Source organism: Arvicanthis niloticus, chromosome 10 (assembly GCF_011762505.2).
Source record: "Arvicanthis niloticus isolate mArvNil1 chromosome 10, mArvNil1.pat.X, whole genome shotgun sequence".
NCBI classification, from domain to species: domain Eukaryota; kingdom Metazoa; phylum Chordata; class Mammalia; order Rodentia; family Muridae; genus Arvicanthis; species Arvicanthis niloticus.
This window is the reverse complement of record NC_047667.1, coordinates 45,559,478-45,581,150: the sequence shown is the minus strand read 5'-3', so window position 1 is coordinate 45,581,150 and position 21,673 is coordinate 45,559,478. Positions and strand designations below refer to the sequence as shown.

The 21,673-nt window shown below is 42.1% G+C and overlaps 1 protein-coding gene across 2 annotated transcripts in view; it reads right to left on the bottom strand.

Annotated features, from left to right (window-relative positions):
* Positions 1-746: 746 nt before the first annotated feature.
* The window catches only part of Astn1 (astrotactin 1), a 305,388-nt gene continuing 284,461 nt past the window's right edge, over positions 747-21,673 (bottom strand). The window contains exons 20-23 of one of the 2 annotated variants that reach the window (XM_034513161.2): positions 21,325-21,460; positions 15,306-15,406; positions 5,367-5,550; positions 747-1,336 (exon numbers count right to left, since the gene is read on the bottom strand). In XM_034513161.2, the coding sequence (XP_034369052.1) occupies positions 1,099-1,336; positions 5,367-5,550; positions 15,306-15,406; positions 21,325-21,460 (659 nt within the window). In that variant the 3' untranslated portion in view covers positions 747-1,098. The remainder of the gene's footprint in view (positions 1,337-5,366; positions 5,551-15,305; positions 15,407-21,324; positions 21,461-21,673) is intronic. The other variant, XM_076941440.1, reaches the window with a different exon arrangement.

Here is a 21,673-nt window from a genome sequence, read left to right as displayed (position 1 = left end):
GAGAAAAGACTGTCAAAATTTACAATATAATTAAGAAAATTTAGTCAGGGCAGTGTGGACAGAAGTACTTTTCAGATCAATAAGAGCTTTAGTTCAATAAAACACTGACAAGAAAGAATCTCATTCCTGGATTAAAGCAAACACCAGCCAAGTCCTTTCTGTCCAGGGAAAGAGGCCTGGGACCAAGTAGAATCCAGGCTCTTAGAACTCTGATGATACTCTAGGCATGTACAAATATTTTTAAACAAATGCCACTTATTTCCTGCAATGGTGGCTGCTAAATAGTCTTGCAGGTAGCCCTCTCTGGAGCTATATTTGACAGGTGATATCTCACTGCCTCTCAAAGATCAGGTTGTTTAGGGGAAAAAAGGACAGAAATCAACCAGAAATTGTAGTTTTGGTTTCACCTGGGGGAGGGGAGAACTAAAACTCTGTAAGGTCCAACAGACCTATAACAGAACTCCAGTTTACCTCTGAGGAGTGGAGACACCAACAGGAGAGTCTGGGGAAAACCCATGAGAAACAGGCATGGGTCACTTATTATCTTTTGCAGTACGTGCCTCGGCTCCCAACATTCCTATGCTTCCTAAGAAATGCCTGAGCTGGGGCATGAGGCTGCTTTATGCTCTCACTTTTGTCCCCAGGTGCCATAGACTTGGGAACCAATTAAGCAGAAGAGCCTCCACCTTAGACCTCCTGTAGGATGCAGGATCGAGCTCTTGAGAATTGTGATGGATTGGTTGAAGGTTAAAAAAAAAAAAAAAAAAAAGTGAATGAAACCAATGAATTCCAAAGTGAATTTCAAGGTAATCGTCTACGGAGAGAGAGAAAAAAAAAACAAAACAAACAAACAAACAAAAAAAAAACGTGCTGCATGAAGCTACTGGCTGGCTGGCGGGTTGACTGGTCATGCAGGTGGAGAATATCACACTGAACAAATCTCACAGGGAGCAAAGGTCTACCCTCTTCCTGGTTTAGAAGATACTTGTGGAGCTTTGGATGGTCCATTAAAAAATGTCTAAAAATCCACAAACCAACCCAGATGTTCCCCTCTTCTCCCCTGCTTTATTTTGGCAGCTACTCCCTGGCCCCATGGTGCTAGATGTCTTTGCTGTCCCCATAGTCATTGTAGGGGACACTCAAGGTCTGTTCCTCACATGTCTTCCTGAGGTCCCGGCTGAGCTCTGACCAGTCCAGTCCATAAGGTTTGATCTCACTGTAGCGGCAGCCCAGGTACTTGAGTGAACCACGCCTCAAGTTTATCTTGGGCTCCTGAAGGAGTCCATTGCACCAGCTGCTCAGATCTCCAAGCTGGGAAAGGATGAGGCCTGCTTTCCTAGAGATCAAAGAGAAAAGGATACTTCTGTCAGAAAACAAACAAACAAAAAAGAGAAGGCTAGAAAAGAATTACTATCAGAGCAAGACTCCAGATTTTAAGAAGGTAGCACTCACTATTCTATCTCTTTCGATCCTTCATGTGTGTCTGTCCAATGAATGAATGAAGGAGGGAATGAATGAATAAAATGGGTATGCAAAGTGGTACATGCACAAAAAAGAAATAGACGTAACAAATGCACCCAGAAAAAAAAGTAAAAATGAGAAGATGAGTAACAAATGTTTGAGTGGGAATATACAACTTTTAAAATCATGGAATCTGTAGTTTTGAAGGAAATCAAAACAATGTTCTATAAAGCCAGTAATTTATCATCATTAAATGACATGTAATATGCTTGCCCGAGTATTCTCCTTTCAAGACTATATTTGAATTGATTTAAAAAAAAAAAAAAGAAATTGTCAATATAGTGAAAGGAAAGGGGTATCTGATATAACCAATTATGTCTGTGCTGAGGTAATTATATTACAATAAGCCTAGGAACAATCGGGCTCTGGCTCCTGTTGACACAGGAGCATATTTTGGACAGGGCAGACTCCCAGGTGCACACAGCACCTAATTAAGCTCCAGGGGAGCTCATGCTCTACCTCATCTGCTTCATAAAGTCACAAGGCCACTGCCATTGCTTCTAAGCCCCAGCAGAAAAAGCAAGCAAGGGAGTGGATAGAAGGGCATCCATTGAGGATCCCTGAGGACAGGAGAGGAGCACAAGGTTACCTCAGAATTACACACATTTGAAAAGACTGATTCCTGAGCGCAGGGGTGGGGAGCACAAGGGATTTCCTCCCTTGGTTGTATTTCTTTACAATTCTTCAAGGATGTAAGTGGCTATGGAGCCATGAGGATGATTCTCCTATTGCAGAAAGTTCATGTAGGACCCAGAATGTGGTCTAGAAAGGTTGCTGGGCAGAACCCCTTGTAGTATTTACTAACTCTAAGCTGGTAAATTTGTCCTGTGAAGAAGCATCTCTTCTGCTTTTTATCAACAATTCCTCACATAGATGGGATTTTTTTCTTCTGCACCTCATTAATAAAAAAAAAGCATTTCAAAGAAGAATAACTACATTCACTTAATTCCTCTTCATCTGGGCAGTGAGTATCGAGGAGGGGCAGTGAGTGTGGTATATCTCTGGATTCCTACAATGACAGGAGAAAGGAGGGTGAAGGTGATGAAGGAAACATGTTGAGCTTTAAGCAGCAAAGTCAAGGGGCTGAGAGCTCTGTGACAACACTGGAGGGAAAGTTGTATTTTCTCCAATTGCAGCAGGTCAGAGGAATTCACACAAACACTCTACCTGCTGACTCAATAGCCTCTCAGGATGATCTGTGTTTTCCCTATCAGCTTCTGTAGTTTGGCCAAACAGGTTTTCCAAAAGAAATTACCAGCAAGGACTGTGGTGGTACTTCCCTCTTAATCCTTCCATTGTTTGCTATCATGAGCCAGTCTTCTGAGGAGTTGAAAGGGGTGGGAGTTGGGGTGTAGAATGAAAGAGGGCAACATCTCATCATCTTCCAGAAACAGACAGAGCACAACCCAGTAGCCTTTCAAGAGAGCGAATTGAATTAGGCTATGGAGTCTTTGTTGGTGTTTTCATTGCTCCAGTTATTGTTCTTTCAATAATAATTACTTTGGGCCTGCCCTTGACCATCTCAGAGTCAACAGCCTTCTTTGTTAGCAATGGGGCAACACTGCTGTCCTCAGAGCATTTGCAACCTCAGCTCAGTCTGGAGGCCTCTGCAGGTTTTAATGGAATTGGGTTTGGTAGAATTGTGGGAATCCTTTCTGTTTGCTAACAGGAAGTGTGTAGCCGCAGACCCATTTTTATTCATTCTCCCCACATTAACCCCACAGTGAATTGATGTCCTTCAAGGTGGTGGACATTTCCTTTCCTGTGGCTCTCCCTGAGATCCATGACATTAAAAACCAAGATTTTGTTTTCCATGGACTAACGAAATAACACAATGTTTTCTACTATGTGTTTGTGAAAGGCCAGTATTACCCATGAGAGAAGCCCTGGGAAGAGAGCGTGGAGGGGAGGGCACACCAATTAACCGTAGGCTTTGCTTCACTGTGACATCCCCATTTCCTCCCCCCACCCAAGCTCACTTTCTGCATTAACTAATTTTTTTCTGAGTCTCGAGTCACAAAGGAGAAATTTTGAAGATTCAAATGCCCTTAGAAGTAACAATAAAATATGCGATGTTAGCACTATTCAGAATGGGGCATTTATGCTTCCTAATGAAGAATTGTGCATGTATACTCAATAAATCTCAGACGAAAGAAGGGAAGAGGAACAGAGGGGAAATGAAAGAGTGGAAGAAGAGGAGGTGGCTGGAGAAGAGTATGTCAGGAGTGTACAACAATTTGGCCAGGAATAGAGATAGGGTACAGACTAGAAAGGACGTTTCTTAGTATTTATCTACCCTCTAAGCAAGCATTTATTTCTTAAAAATACTAAGACAGATTAACTGACCCTTATATAGTTCCCTTAGATCCACAGCAGCGGCTTTGTTTGTTTAAAGTCTACCATCCCTTACAAGTTACAGGTAAAACTTACAGAATGTAGCAAGATCCTGCCTGACTTTATACAAATAATCATTTTATTCCAAGAAGAATACCCTGAATTTTCTCCTTCCCTCAAAAATAATAAAGTAGAGCTTGGAAAGATGACTAAGTTAGCAAAATGCCTGGCATGCAGACGTGAATGCAATTCCCAGACACCATGGAAGAGGCCAGTGCCCTGGGTCAGGGTGTGCTTGTAATCATAAATCTGTAAAAGTGGAGTCAGGCAGAACAATGCCTGAGAGCAATCTCTAACCTCCAACCACATACACACACAGGTGTGTACCTGAACACATGCGCGCGCGCGCGCACACACACACACACACACACACACACACACACACACACACGCGCGTGCTAGGGAAATGTCCTAAGCAATGGTCTCCTGTGAACTTTTATAACTACTAAGGTATGTGTCCTCAGGTGTCAGATGAATGGGGTGGGATGACATCTGGGGAACACTGTGCTTTGTGATAGAAGTATAAGAACCGTTTAAGAGCCGGGGTAGGCGTGTGCAGGGTCCTAGGTGTGGGATTCCCTCATTTCTCCTCTTCCCCCTCCTTTCCTACCATCCTCTTTTTCTTGCTCCCTCACCTCTGCATGTCCTTCTGTCTTCCCTCTTTCATCCCACCTCTTCTCCTTTCTTTTCTTTTTTCTTTTTCTTCTATGGTCTTTCCCCACATTCTCATAGCCCTTGATCTATTTCAATTTTTTCACAAGTTCTTTAATAATTTACTAAATTCCATGTAGCCAAAATCCTTGTCCTGTCTAAGAGTTCCAGAATTTCTAAGAAAGTCTATTTTCTCAAGATAGCAATATATGGTCACAATAAATGTTATAATTGGGAGGGGATATCTCTCCATATTCCTCATTCTTCACTATCCAGATACTCTATCTGGGCTCTGCAATCTAAAAAGAATGTGTATTGTGTACTAGGAAGTGACAAGCTTGGGTCCAGGGTAAGTAAGTGAATACCATTCCACTTTAATGGAGGCCTCATCGTCTCTAATAATGTCTGTAAAGAGCATGCAAAGTCCACACAAGATAGGTAACATTCATGGGCAGTAGATGTTTCAGGATAACCTCTTAAATAAAACTAATTTTCTTTCACAAAACTTCACATTCATTCTCTGCACAGTTAGCATTGCGAGTTGTGTGTCAGAGTGATTAAGATGAGGAGTAAAGGCTTATTTTCATTGTTCAGGGATGTGAGTTCACAACTCAAACGCTTCAAAAGAGCTTACTGCAAACTATTTTGCACAGCCTGGGTTACATAATGGGGCTTAGTTCTTTGAGCATCTAAGATCTCTCAGAAAAAAAATCTCTGCAACTTCCATGAAAGACTGTAACAGCATGAAAGACACAAGATCCAGAGAGTGTTTGAAAGAGATGACACAGTTCACTGAGTACCTGGGTCCTAACTCATCTTCACACCGCCAGGTAAATTCCCCAAAACTCTCATAGTGCTGGTTATAGTGGTAGAGAACTCGATGCAAAGTGGGCGAACCCAGATCCAGAAGGGTGTTGTAGGCGGTCTGTTGCTCCTTTCCACTGGTGTAGCCATTGAAGAGATTGTAGATCTTGTCTGCTATTTCTGAGGAAGGAAGAAAAGGCAAGTTCAGTTGTGCTTTGAGAAATTAGGCAATTTGGACTCTGTGCAGATGTTCTATAGAGTGCACCAACAAAACCTAGATGGTACAATCTATTAACATATAGGACACATGACATACACAAGGCATAACCCGTTCCTAGAATCACGATGAACACAAGATTAAAAGAGGAACAAAAGAAAGGATTCAATCAAGAGACGAGGTAGACAGAGATGTATGGGACTGCCGCTGTGTGAACAGTATACTATTTACAATATGGCACTTTATAAGTAGTGCACAATCTGAAATATTGATATGTGTAGAGTAGTCAATGCATAAACCAATGATAGTTGTTTCTTATCATGATCAACACTAAGCAATGCACACAATCGTATGTGTCCTATGACTGGCGACACAGTAGACTGTTTTACATTACCATTTATGAGCCTATGAGAATGCTCTCTGCTCTCACATCTGATTGCTATAGAATTATCTGTAGCTTCATTAAAGTGTTACGGGACCACTGTGGTATATGTGGTGTATTAATGATATGTGCTCTATTACTAATCAAATTATCATTATATAGCAGTCAGCCAAATATATATATATATATATTTCTTCAAGCTAGTTTATATTTTTGATTGTGAGCCAAGCCTTTAATGGCTGAGCCATCTCTCCAGCCCTCCAAGCTAGTTTATAATACTAGAAACAAAATTTACAGACAACATATTCAGCTACCTTACACATAACTTTCCTTCAGAAATCCATCCACATATATATACATATTTATATGTGTCAGGAAAATATATACATATGTACCTATGTGTGCATGTTGTTATTATAAAACGCTGACCCTAAAGTGTAAGAGTGATTTGTGTAAGTCACTCCACCTCTGTGCCACTGAGTTTCAGTTTTCTCTATACTAAATTAAATGCCTTTGGCTAATACATCTCTAAGGTCAATTTCAGCTGCAATACTTTTTGTCTTCCCAAGGTTTACTAAAAAACACATAACCCAAGGCAAAAGCTCATGTGTTCATGCTTGATTAGAAAGTGTAATCCCAGAGAAAGAGCTGGGGATAAAGGCCAATGAAGCAATAAATGAGCGTAAACATAAAGGATTATATTAGGAAGCTGGAACACCTTCCTGAGAACCTGAGTGCTATATTTTGCAAGAGAGGATGTATGCAGTTTCTGAATCACTACTGGGACATGCAGTGGGAGAAACTAAGACTTTATGTTCAGTTCCCACTAAAGATTGGCCCAAGTCTGCTTCCATAAAAGATTGGTCTATGTTTGGTCCCACGAGACACTGACAACCTTGTATGTGTTGGTAGCATTCACCTGGGTACCAAGTGGTCCTCTAAAAAGCATCAGGGTAGCCAAGGCCTGAGATAAAGTGAAGCACCTCCAGGTAATACTTCTGAGCCATGAGAAGAATCTAGAGAGTCAATGACTTTGGAACACAGAACATTTGCTAAAATCATGTAGGCCCCATGTAAAAGCATGGGGATCTTATGTGTCCAGAAACTGAAGCCAGAACACTCTGCAAGCCCAAGTGAGATAACCGTTCAGTTTAATTTGTATCCGTGATGTTTCTGCCTCAAAGGTGTCCATGAATAAGACCAAGTTTGGGGACTTAGTAAAACAGTGACAGTTTTGTATAGCCTTACAGTTTTGTTTTGTTTCATAATTCAAGGAATGTTATTACATGCTTTCTCATTACAACTCTCAGAGAAGACATGCTTTTGTACATTCTCCTAAACATCTGGGAGTTAAGGTCCAGTGAGCAGATAAGTAATTCTTTCCCTTGGATGTGTTAATTATGGAGATGAAGGAACTGAGTTCTTGGGTAAGAAAGTCAGAAGCATGCCTACTTGCCACCATTTGTCCACCAAAGCATGAGCTCCTTGTACTAGTACAAGGAATTTAGGGATATTGGCAAATGACAGGTCCACCCAAGGGTTTTCTGGGTAGGATGAATAAAATGTCTACCCAGTGTTGGCCTTCACATCACACTGATCACTGTGATGACAGGGGACAGACCTAACTTCCTTGCTACCCTCAGAAGCATTGCTATGCTAGATAAAACAGCTGATCAGAAATTGTTAGCTGAACAAACAGAACTCATAACTTTGTGTACAGTTTGATTCCACCTTGTAGCAGAGTTTCTAAGTCATCTCCCTCCACGCTGGTTTACACTAACTCCAGAAACAAAATTTACAGACAACATATTCAGCTACATTACACATGACTTTCTTTCAGAAATTCTTTTGGGTTGTTAACAATTCTCAGGTTGCTAAAGTGAGATTTTTGGACAAAGAAGACAATCTAGAAACCGAAGTCCCATGATATCTCTAGTTATTATTAAAGGTTCATTTATTTAAAGGCTAATAATGTTACATTCTCACTCCCCTCAGTGCAGATTTATGCATATCCTTCCCTGACGAATAAGATTAAGAGATGAAACAAGGTTACCCACTGTAGGTCACTTAGCAAGTGTGGATTGTGGTAAAGGTTTTAAACTGTTTGCCATTGCTACTTTGTATTGATGCTCAGTTATCAGTTTAAGGTGTAAGAGGCAGAATCTTGGGATAACTATCTTCAATAGAGCACATGAGGGTGGGGTGTCCTTGTAAGTGTGCTAAGGGCCTATCCTTTCTGGAGTTAGGACAGAGGGAAACAGAGGGCCAGTTCTAAGGACTGATTTGTACTGATTTAGAAGGCAGACAGTGTTTAGTGGAGACAAGAATGGCCAGGGAAGGAAAACTGTTGGTACTCAGACTGCAGCCTACATAGAGTGGTTTAGAATTCACAACTGATTCACAGATGCCAAATAATGTGTCTTGCAATAGGAGATAATGTGTCAGATTCCAGGTTCTACTTGCAGTGGTCTCTACTGAGAAACAGCATGGCAGAGGAGGTGATTCTTGGTTCATGCATCACTAACATGACAATCACATTTAGCTGACCTAGCTAACATCTGCATCCTGTTCCCCCACAAATCTTCTAAAACCAAGGTAACCTAACTTATGGGTAAGATTTCAAGTGTGTCAGTAAACAGGATCTTATACTTAGAAAAAAAAACAACAAAAAACCTATGCATCAGCTCCCAGAGCACGTCTACATCTGGCTCTTCCTATCTCTACTGAGAGAACTGAGACTTTTTACTTCACTAGCTTTTGGAGTGTTGCAAGAATTCACCAACTTAAAGAATGCAGGTATTTTTAAATGATTATTTTACTTGGCTTTGAGCTTCACTGAAGTCTTCAGTTATCTATGAAAAATTCAAGTCCTCCCTTCTCTTTAATATATACGAGCTAGGAACGAACCAAGTGCAGGAGAAAAGATAGCAGGAAGCTTGTTAACAAAGCCTCCTTGCAAAATAAGGGAGACCGAGTTACTAGACATCAGAGATTTCTCTAACAATGGGATATATTAACAGGGCTGGACTGAAGCCAGTAGACTCAAAGGTATGGCTAAGAGCAGGCAGCAGAGTTTCAAATAGACTCGGGCTCCTGTGTATTGGCCTTGGCCACATTACTTAGCTTCTTTGGGTCTTAGTTTTCCTGTCTATCTAATAATGGTTAGTAATATACACTTCCCAAGATTATCAGGAGAATAAAAGTTTTACTCAATGCAAAACTTTAAATTAGCACAATGTCTGGCCACAGTAAGTTTATACTTATTCATTGATGTAATACAATTATTACTGAACACTTTCTGGCTCCTGAAAAGTTCCTATCCTTGAGAGCCACATCACTGAGCGAAACTGACAGAAATCCTCACTCTGTATTTGCTGAATAGCCATGGGAGACCGTCAGTGAGAGAGCGGTCAAACATTTTAAATAAGGGAAATGTAGTGTGTTAGCAGGCAAGGAAATACATTTGGGTGCCAAAGATAAAAGTATTGAGAACTTTATTTTTATAAGTAGGGTGTCTGCATCAGATCGCAATGACAAGATGGGTGCTGGGGTTAGATATTGAGGAGGGGTGGGCATGGGCTGTGGAGTGTCTTTTGAAGAGACAGGAAGTTCCAGCACTGAGGCTTTCAGATTATGGCGAGCACCAAATGGGCTGGCGCACATAAAAGCAGGTAAATGAGGGAACAGGAGGGAGCAGATAGTATTTTTGTTTTACTGCCTGTTCCTCACTAGACCTTGTTTTCCTTGAAATCAAGACAAAGAAAGAAGACATGAAACACAGATGCCCTGGAGACTGGAAAAACAGTATGATTTAAATGAGGCAGTAACTTCAGAGACACAGGTGAATTTCCACATTCCTCTAGTAACAGTGGCTCTTTTTTATCTGAATCAGGAACAGTTGGAAACATCTACAGCTTTCCTTGATGGTTTCCTTGGCATCATAGAAAAGGTTGCCAGGTAAGAGACCCTGATTTACCACTTGGCAGTTCTCAGGATCCACCTACAAGCACAGCCCCACACTGAACTAATGAAGGATCTAATTCCATATGGAAACACCAGGTAAACAACCTCAGCAGGTCTGGTATCTTTGTCCTTTTTAGCACTACCCACATAGCAAGGTCCCTTTCTCTCTCCACCTCTGGATATGCCTCCCTTTTGAGCTGTCCTGTGTGTCTGGCATAGCAGTAATTCTCACATGGGCAACATCAGCATCACATGCATGGCTGCTGTTCCCCACTGGACAAGGTACAAGGCAGTGCTGATGCTGTAGATGTAAGTACCACATTCTAAAGACACCTGCTGTACCCTTGCCCATTCTCTCAAACCTCTCATTACTTCTTTTCTGGGGCCAGAGTTATCACAAGGCCACAGCCCTCCCCTCCCCATATCTTTGTCCCTGACTTGAGTACCTTGAGGATATACTCTTCCTCCTTCCCTAACTCTTTATGTTTTCTGACACCTTCTCTGGGACTTGTGGATTCTTCTCCCATGTCCTTGAAGAGAATGGGTCTTAGCTCCTCACAGCCCAACTATAAGCAATTCTTTCTCCCTTATGTTGTTAAGATGGCTTCATTTTTAAAATTCCCCTGGTTTATATTTCCTCCTTCTCATTTTCCGACCACTTTCTTACATCCACTAAAGCATCTTGCTCTGCTTTACCTCTATGCCACTTACATGGTGGGCAGGTTTGCCCCTTATGGAAGAGGACCCTTTAAGATACTCAGCTGCGCTGGACAGTGGTGGCGCACGCCTTTAATCCCAGCACTTGGGAGGCAGAGTTAGGCGGATTTCTGAGTTTGAGGCCAGCCTGGTCTACAGAATGAGTTCCAGGATAGCCAGAGATATACAGAGAAACCCTGTTTCCAAAAACCAAAAACCAAAACAAACAAAAAAAATTAAAGATACTCAGCTGCCAATTATTGTCCTTGAGAACTGCTCCACCTTTGAAATAGCAAATCTTAAAACCACATACTAATGAACACAACCTTTTAAAAATTGTCTGTGTTTCTTATTGCTACTTAACCTATTCCTCAATGGTAACAACAACAAAATAAAAAAACCTAAAAAAAAAAAAAAAATACCCTGAGCATTGAATCCTCCATCCACCCCAGGTACACCTTCAACCCATGTCTTCCTCTACCTGAGATCCACACTACTTAACATTAGTTTTCTTCTTTGCTTAGTCTCTCTTCTGCCATCTCTCTGCAGGCTCATCGTTCTGGAATCTTCCACGGCAAAATCACACACCATTCAAGCAGATGAGACTGACATGACTCTTCTCCCATGCTTCACACCAATCCTACTGGCAAATAAATTCTTTTGGTTTTTCATTGGCAAATTGAGGATCAGATCACCTCTTAGCATCTATCTGTCTGATGGCTTTCCTGGTATAAACAGCAGCTTGTCTCCTATCAGTAGCCATAGCCTTCTGTTTCCACCTTAGAATGTACTTCTGGGTCTGTTCTCACCACAGCAGTGAGAATAACCTTCTAAACTTTAAGTCTAATATGCCACTTTTTTGTCTTAAGTCCTCTGTGGTATCCCATCACAATCCACACACAGTCCCTTCCTACCAATGACTAGACACTACTGAATCTGCCCAGAATCCCTGGGAACTCCTACCCTTCAGTGCCCTCTCCTTTTTCCCACAAATGTGAGCCAAGAATCACAGGTCTTCTTTGCCTTCTTCAAACATCCTGTACTCCGATCCTGATACGTTCTGAAATGATCTTTGCAAAGATATTTGTGTGGCTTCCTCTCTCATATATTTTCCCTAACTCTAGCTTCTGCCCTTTCTCTACCATGCTGCATTTATTATCTTCATAACAGCCATCATCATTTGAAACAGGTATTTTATTATTTTGCTGCTGTTGCCTATTGCCTCTGCTGATATAGTTATACAGGTATGGTATTTTTGCTTCTGATGTTACAGATATTCAGTAGGGACTAAATTCTGTTGTATAGATTCATAAGTCCATGAAATTGATTGCAAAATTCTTGAAAATTGATTCTGAGTTTAATACTAAGATCTGATACACATCTGTTCAGTGACTAATAGCAGGAGTCAAAGCACATCCGTCCATGGGATACTAGAATAATGGAATAGATGCAGTTGTGTGGCATCAGAAAAGGAAGGCAGATGCTGAGGGAGTGGAGGATGAGAACTAGCCTTACTTTGGTGAGATTCCATGGGGAACTTTCAGGCTATCACAACTCAACCTTCACACTAGACAACAAGGTTTATCTTATTACTATTACATGCTTGCTGAGGCTCCAGGAAGCTGACTTCAGTAAAAGGGCAGTAGAAACATCCTTATGCAGCGGCTTGAGTGTTATGACATGTTAAAATTTTTTAGAAAGTATCTAGCTAGTTTTGAATAAATGCTCACAAGAGGGATAGTATCTGGGAGCTGACAGCACAGTTCAGGTCAAATTCCTCTTTGTCCTTAGATTGAAGCTCAGACCCAAATGAATTATATTTATAATCACCATCTGCGTTTGAGATAGACAAAGCAGATGGGGTCTTTCTTTGATAGAACTGTATCAATTTGTCAGGATACCCTCCATTAGTCCAACTCATTAGTCTTCAGACTTGCTCTGTGTAGGATGCCTTCCTGGCTGAAGGATTACAGGACCCGGGGTTATCATTTTATTGTTGCAGCATTAATTGTCTTCATGTGCCCCTAGTTCCTTGTCTAGAGGCAAAGGCAAGTAGAAAGCCCATTCAAACATCCTGTGCTAGGACTGACAGATAGGAGACCTCCATACCATGAGTCCTGTAGCAAACAACATCCCGCGTTATTTCTTCTGTTAATCTTCTGTCTGCTGTTTCTGCTCAGCCAGAAGCTCCATGGTAGCTATTGCCTCTCCACAGATTCCAGTCAACATTAAACAAAAGGATGCCTTCATAAACAGTGACGGGTGGTGCTATGGATCCCCCAAGACAGACTCTTATCTAGAGGTGTGTAACCCAGACCTTTATCTTAATGGAGCTTCAGAGACCTTCATAGTTCAGATTGTGTAAAGCAGTTCCTCTCCCACCAGGGAGAAGCATAAATATCTCATACATGTAGGTTTCTGTTCTTATCCCACTGGACCGAGCCCTAAAAGGGAGGATTCTTGCTATAGTTTTTTACAGTAGCTCTTTTCTTCACAAGTTTGCAGAGACAATGTTCTTTTGAGTCTTTCACCTAATTTCTCTCTCAATTTGTCCTAGTACCATTATAAAAATAAATGGGCATTGTGGTCAGATATGGACTCTAAGTGTGGGTTCTGTTAGGTTCTTTGTAACCTCAGGCACCTTATTTACTTTACTCTGAATTTCAATTTTCTCACATGGAAAATAAGGGCAGTATTGTGCTTTTTGCTTCATACATAAAATATTGAGTTTCTATTAGAAGGCAGGCTTTACAGTTGGTTATAAATAAGTATGATTCCTAACATTTGCTGATTATTTACTATGTACTAATCACTGTTTGTTTTTACTATTTTAAATTAATTGCCTCATTCAACTCTCTCTAGACCTTTCAAATTGGGGGAGGTACTATTTCCTGTTACCACACTTCATGTATAAATGAACTTAGGCATGGGATAAAGTAACCTATTCAAGATCACTAAGTAGATGGTAGGTCTGGGATCCAAACTTAGTCTGTTGGCTCTAAGGCCAACATATGTTCTTACATAACCTGTCAGTCAATTATACAGCCTTCTAGATATTAGGGACATACAGTGCAGAAAATGAGGGCTTGACTCATACCATTATGACACCTAATGGCTAGTGGTGTCTGAAGATTGAACACATCATTATAAAAACTGAAAAAAAAAATAGTCTAAAGTCAGAAACAGTACTGTGAAGATACCTAACAATTCGTCTTGCCCTCTCCTACCATGAGGAAGGGACACTTGAGCTGAATTTTCATGCTGAGATAAGTTAATCATTTGAAAGGGTACAAAGCATTTGAGGTAATACGGCCTAATACATGCAATGACCCTATGATAGAAGTGAGACCTGCATAAGAGAAATTGAGCAGAGCAACAGGAACAGAAGAAAGAGATTGATGGGATAGCGGAGAGTTGGCAAGTAGGCACGGAAGAAGCAGAAAGGGTCACCCATTTAGGTCCCAGTTGTCCTATTAAATATTTATGCCACAAGAAGAATGGCAATCCATTAGTGGATTGTAATGAGAAAGTGTTCCATTACAGTCAGATGTCTTTAAAAATACTGGGACCATAGCATGCCAATAAGATTAGCTATCAAAACATTGTTCTAAGTTTTCCAATCCTGAAATATCAGTGGTTTTAAAATTAAAGCAGAGTTATGTAGGCAACCCATTTTGAGAATTCTATTCCTGCTTCAGGAAGCTGTCATTGTACTTTCCAATAAAATCTCGATTGCTTGCTTTTCAGCTTGCTTTCTCTTCAGAAAAGTAGATGAAGAAAGTTAGTCTAGATTTCTCTTTCCCAAATGATTTTTATCATTGTAGTGTCACCCAACAACATTCTGGCACTATGTCCCTCTTGGTTAAGATAATGTGTACATGGCCAAGAGCTATATATAAGGTAACAAGAGGCATCAGAATATTAACTTACCATGGACCATCCCTAACTGGAATCTGCAGAGCCAAAGTGCTCAGGGTCTCTGCTAATAAAAAGGCTTCAATTTCAGTTCTGCCTAATGGATATCCACGGCTTATAGTATCTATCACCTTAATTGGTGCCGGAGTCTGAAGTGGTAAGCAGAACTGACAGACCCTGGCTTCAGAGATGTGAAAACTTTACTCTGATGGGGATGATGCCAAGACCAGCCAGGGAGCATCTCTTGTGTGATGGATGGTGATCAAGGAAAAATTTCCTAGTGGACCAGGACCAATACCAGTGAGAGAGCTTATACTGAATGTGCTGAAGAAGTGGCATATAACAACTTCAAAGTACAGAGGGAAAGATTTAAGCTCATCAGAGGACAGGGCTTTTAACCGTTGAATTCCAAATCTATAGCCTCATATGCTTTAGCTTGAAACAAACTTTCAGGTGTACAAATCCCCATGAAGAGCAAGTGATCGATCTGTGTCCTGAGGGCAGAGATGGCTGGTGCTTTTGCATGGACATAATGCATTCCTGGGGACTTTATCAATGTCTGCTGCTGATTCCTGCCTTATGGACTCTATATGATAACAGAATACAGTGGAAAGCCCAAGGTTCTACCTTGAGCATGAATTCCTTCTTCCTACTGCACTCCCAGCCATTCTGTTTACTCCTTTGGTTACTGGTTCCTTAGAGTGGCAAGAGTAGATGGGTGGGCAATCATGTATAGACATTGATAACGTTAGTGTCTCTTACCTTGGGCTTTGACATCATCTACCACAGGACATGGAGTCTTCACAATCACATCACTTGGCCTGGAGCGTCGCCCTGTGTTGTCTACTCCCCAGAGGGTGAACCTGGCAGAAAGTTTGGAAGGTAGCATTACTAGAGGGGAAACATCAAGGGGCTGGGCCTGAGCAGGTCTGTCTGGAGGTCCAGCTTTATCTGAATTGGTCAGAACCCAACTGGCTCCCTTCATCTCACACTTAGCACTAGCACTTTGGTTAGAAAGCAGTGGGGTGAAGCTTCTTGCTGCTCCCAGTGGTCTGTGGTTGGGATATGGTATTTTGCGAGCTGTTGGCTTAGAAGCATTACAGGGAAGGACACTTCATCTCTACAAGGAAGTCTCAGGCACCATTGCTGAAAATTCTTAGGCCCAGTTGAGACCTGCTCAGTATGACCTGGGAACTAGAAGTCTGCACTTTACCAAGCACTAAGACTTCTAGATGACCCATTTTCTTATCTTTCTTTAAATCTATCTATCTATCTATCTATCTATCTATCTATCTTTGACAAGGGTCTTAGAGTGTTTCCTGATCTTAAGGAAGAAATCCATGGCCTCAAATGATCCTGACTCTGCCATCACACAAACCCCAGATGCTTTCCAGGTAACCTGATGCCACTTATATTTTGGCAATATTTATATTTCTCTCACAGGGTGAGAGAAAGTGTAGACATCTTTGCAAATGGATAGCTAGAAATTGGGTCGAAGGCCATGTGGAATTACAGCAACTCCTGTAATCTCTCTTTTCCCTTGTCTATAATATTTGGAGGATAAGCCACAGTGAGAGTGGAAGCTAGCGGTGCTAGATACAAAGTCCTGGATTATCACACCATACCATGTTAGCTCTGTCCTGCTCCATGCTGCCTTGTGCTTGGCTTACATCTTTATGGAAAGACTGAGGATAGATCCAGTCTTTAGACTCAGAAGAAAACAGCCAGGATGAAGGCCACTGGTTTGTACAGGGCTGGACACCCCATCTCCTAAGAGTAGCTGTTCCAGTCACCAGTTTCCACTGAGAACCAGAGGGAACACTAGGACCAAGGGAATGCCACTGGATGATGTAACTGATAGAGAAAGGAGAGACCCTGGAGACCTGACCATGAAAAAAGGCTCTGGTGTCTGCACAGGGCCTCTGATAACTAACTAATCAGACCATCCCAAAGGACGTCACCACCACCTTCCTGCCCCCTTTCTTCATGCTGTGTTTTTATAGAAATTTGTGTTGACTGGAAAACATGGATTTTTTTTTTTTTTTTTTTTTTTTTTTGGTTGTTGTTCCTCTTGGCAAAGTTACAGGGAGGGAGAAGAGGAGAGGAAGTGAAAGAAAGAAGGGTGGCCAAGGTAAATGCCAGCTGGGCCTTAACACTTGAACCTGTGAGAGAAAGCAGTGAATAACTACTTCATGATCTTTTAAAGGAAGGTTTTCAAAAGAGAGAGGATCTCATTCCCACTGTTCACAAAGAAGCACAGAGAAAAGACCCAAATGCCCTGAGATGCCATGTACCCATCTCTTCTTTCCTTAAACTCACATCAGTGCCATGGAAGCCTCAAATAGGCCCCTTTGATCATATCCCCTGGTCCAGTAAGACCTAAAACATGATGACCTGCTTAGATCCAAAGTCGTGGGCCAGCTTGTACCTGTCTTAGCTGTTAGATCAGGAGCAAGCACTGCACTTTCTTTCTTATCAGCAGAGAGGATTCGGGCCACTCAGTCATGTTTGTGTATGCCCTGCCCCTAAGCCATGCTCAAAAGTTATGCTCAGTGGTCTTCCCTCCAGCCACAGTCTTTCCTCACATGTGCCCTCATTCCAAATCCAGTGTCTTACCATCTGTCTCCTGCCACACCTTCATACAGAGAGCATGGGGCTCCATTGATACCCCGTATCCCCATTCCAGCCCTGGTAGCTATGATATTTTTTTCTCATTTGACCCCATGTGTGCTTCATCAGCTTCTTGGTCCTGTTTCTGGAATTGTTTCCTGGACCTTCAAACCTATAGCTGGTACACCTGGCCCTTCTGAAACCATCTCCATTTCTGAGTTCAGTTCATTGTTAACCAAGTCTTAGAGCACATTCAACTAAGGTTCTGAGGAGTATACCTAGAGGTTCTATGGCCTACCCCTTGTAGACTTATAACTCATGGTCTGTGATTCTCATGCCAAGCCATGTTCTCTGTAATCTCTAATAGTATGTGAAGCTGGAAATCCCCGAAATTCAGAATAGAACAAATATATACTTTAAAAGTCTGAGACACTTTCAGTGGAAGTGGAATCTGGTTTTCTTCAGCTTGGGCTTCAAGGTTTGGTCTTTGTCGTAGTCTCTATCAGTTCTACCAGCTGTTCTTGAGAGGGCCAGGAGATAAGAGGCCCTGGTCTTTGTAGGCTGACACTCCAGGCTGGCATGGGCATGGTCTTGGGTTACAAGTCTAGCCCTGTTATCCCCTGTGCTCATAGGCACCAGATCTTCTTCCATGGGCCTACAACTCCAGATAAGGCTACAGTGTGGTTACTACTTCCACCTGCCATTAAGCCAAAGGTGCCAACCTCAGCTCTGTAGCTGGAGCCACTATTTGCAGTCTATCATAATTTAATCCTGGACCCTTAATTCTTAACCTTCCCTGGATTATGGCATCCTATTGTTTGGGTACCAAGTTGGATGCTAGAAGGACCCTGTCTTTCAGTGCCTGGGATGGGGTCGGTCATCAACATCCAGCCTGTCCATACTCCATAAGTTCCAGCTACATTGTGTCAGATACTAAGCTGGGACAAAGATGTCCCTGTTTACATTAAGTCTCACATACTCTGAAGGGCAATGAACGTGAAATGCAAGCTGCTAATCTCTGACTATTTAATAGCACATTTTATTTTTAATACGAGGCAGATATTAGGAAAGGAAATGCCTCACACAACCTTCCAAGTACAGACAGAGTTTGACCTTCAGTACTCTTCCTCAGCAGTCCCAGAACTCCCTCCCTCACACCCCCTCAATTCAAGCACCCCACCCCTCAATCCTGAGACAATGAGAGAGCAGTCAGGGTATTTGACTACGAAAGGCTGGGGAGCACTTTCCGTATTTTCATGTGGAAATCCCATGTGCTGTCATTAAAGGAAGGCCTTCCCTGTTTGTTGTTCTCATTCTCATTTCGCCACACCACTCTGCAAAGGCAGCAAGAGGGTTAGCTAGAATTACTGACAGAGGAGATAAGCCTTGCTCCAGATCCAGAGGGCTCACATCTAAGTCTGTTTATTGCTTCTTCCAAAGCTTCTGGGCTTCCTCTCCAGCCACAGGCAGGCTGGGACCTTTCAGTGCGTAGTTAGCATCATGGTGATGACACCACGGAGGCATGTGTGCGTGGGAACTGACACAGACTGGCTCAGGCCCCAGGGCTGGGCCTTAAAGGTCTGGAGCCTGATACTAAGGATGATTGTAAGGCTGTCAGGGGCTGCCTACAGAGCTGGCTGTGTCACCTGCTGCTTTCTTGTTTCCTTCCTGTCAGTATGGGGGCTTTTGCTCATCCTGTGATTCAGACATCTTTTTAGATCATCTGTCTCCTGTCATGTGCTCAGAAATGCAAGGGCTCTTCCACCAGCAGGCGTGGTGAGAGGGTGGTGGGAAGAGGAGGTGATCCCTCCACAATCAAAAATGAAGATTTTGTCACACTTAACTGTGTTTGTGCCACAGGGTCCATTCTCAAAATGCTTCTCTAGTGGCATTAAATGAAATGTATGACAAAGAAAGCCAGTCGAAACTCAGACATAACTTCATAACCCTTGTTGAAGACCAGATTTTGCTTTAGACTGCAAGATGAGGTTCCTAGATTCTGGCTGAAGAACCTGGGATGGCTTGGAATTAAGATGCAATGTGTGGAGAGAAGAAACCCTGCTTCAGCTTCTAACCATTTTTACAGCTGTGTGATTCTGGGGGAAGTTATTCAATCTACTGAACCTCAGTTTCTTCGGCTCTAAAATGGAAAGAAGTACAGTCAGTCATAACTATACTTGTAATGCTCCATAAATGACAGCTGCCTTCCTCCTAATTTATAAGAAAACTTGGGTGCAGAAAACTTAAGGATCCCATTTAAAGTCACTGTATGGTTAGGAGCAAAACCAGGCCTGCAGGATTCTCTCTTTGCATCAGAGATGAACGTTCCAAAATTCTTTCCTCCTCAGAATGCTTCTAGCCCACAGCACCCTTTTCCCACACACTGGGTCTCATGTCCAGGCCACCCCAGGTCAGACTGCCAGGATCTAAGAACATCATATTGCATGCGAAAGCAAGAGCTGGTCCTCACTGTGGGCAATGAAGTTACAAGTGTGTCCTCTTGCTTTTCTAGCAATCTGCAGTGCCACCTAGTGGTAACTGGCTATCCTTTAGCCTGGTAGCCGCTCCCACTTTGAAATTAACACTGACAGGAAGTAGGTGATTTACAAAACATAGGAAGTGAACACTAGAAGATCAACAAAGATGTTGAATGTGGAGAGGATCTTAGCCTCAGGTCTTTAACCAGGAAACAAAGCCAAGGCAAGGCTAACTTGAGGAAGGTCCTAGACTTGGTAATGACCTTTGTGAAAAAGCCATGCCTACCTATTTTTCTACCAGAACTTCTAACTTTCTAATTAACAAGTAGGAAGCACAGAGAGGAGTTAGCCCACCCTCCTTATGGATGGTCACAGGAGTCACATTGATTTGGAGACTTTTTAAAAATTAGATTGCTGGTCTTCAGTCCCACATCTGTATTCCTTTGTCATGTGCCCTTCCTCTGAGGGGCAAACAGCTGTCCAAATATCAAGAGAGTTGTTATGGGTCAAGGCATCTTTGCCCAAAGAGCAGACAGATAGTCTTTGGTATTGGCATTGTCATCCTTGTGTGTGGGTCCAATCCAGACTCTCAGATGTCACTTGTCCTTTTTCATTTTACATTCACCCGGTACAGTCCTGAGTTACATGTCCTATTTGGAAGAGACACAGCTGAATATCTAAGTTCATCACAATCAGTGACACTCAGATTTCTAGTGCTTCCCATCTTTGAACTCCTTAGGAGAGGAAGTGGAGATGATTTATTCTGGAAACCTTGACTCTCTGCCTGTGACCTCATCTGTAAACTGTTAGATGTTTTTCATACTGGTGGGGTCAGAAAGCTTCCCAACTGCATCACTATGAATCCTGCGTTAGACCGTGGATTTTTCCACAATGACTTAGATGCTATCACCATATCTCCTCTTTTGGCATCTCTTATGTCTCTGCTCACAAATATTTTACAGTCGTTTCCAGAGCACAGGAAGAGATGAGAAGAGTTCAGTGAGAACATAGGGATGTTCCAAGCATGGTGATATAATTCACTACATTTTCTTTGAAGAAAAATGCTTACCAGTTCTGAACTCTATAAATTATTTCAGAGCCACTAGAGATGGCTTTCTGAAGTACTGTTTTTGGCATTGTCCCTGACCCCCCCCTTTAAAAAAAAAAAAAAAAAAAAAACTTTCCTCTGACATACAGCATTTACTCTGGCTCTCAGGCTCATTCTCTTCCACCTCTTTTTATTCACCATCTGCTTCAGACCAATTGGACCACCCACAGCTACCCTTCAGGCCTCTCTACCTTTGCTCTGGGGATTTTTAACCTAGTGTGCCTTTCCCAACATCACAGAAGCTACTGATTTCTATACAATCCAATTTAGAATCTAGCCACCAACTCTACATAGACTAAATCACTTCCTTCTTTCTTTTCAACATGGCCCTGGCCTTTAACATATACTCTATTCTGCCTTGAGTCACAACTATTCGTTTATACATGTCCTCTGTATATTGCAAACCCTTTGATGACAAGACTTCTTCCGGAAGTTTCTTCATAATGCCTATTGAGATGTAGCTGCTGAGGCTGAAAATAAAATCACTTGCAAAGTCTCTGAAGGAACTCCAGTAATAATGGGAGGCGGGGGTGAGCAAAGACCTCAAACTTTCTGGTAAGGAATCATTAAGGTATGTACTACTTACATGTAAATAGTGTCAGGTTCCAGGCATCGGATGATGAGAGAAATAGTGGTAAGCTGCTTGTCTGGCACCTGAGATGGCATGGCACATGGAGCCTTTGCTCCAGAGATGATGTCGTCTACAAAGCTCAGCACTGTTTCTGCACAAAGGAGAAGAATGAGGAAAGCTGAGAAACGGTGGTGTCCAAACCATGAGCAATATTAGAAGAACTTGTTGGAACTTCTTAACTTTCTAGCAGAGGAAGGAAGGAAACCTTAGAGAAAAACAGTCTTTTCTGATCGTGTCACTGGTAGCCAATCAGCAGAGAGTCATTTGTCCAGAATTAGCTCAAGGACTACTAAGGCAAAAAACA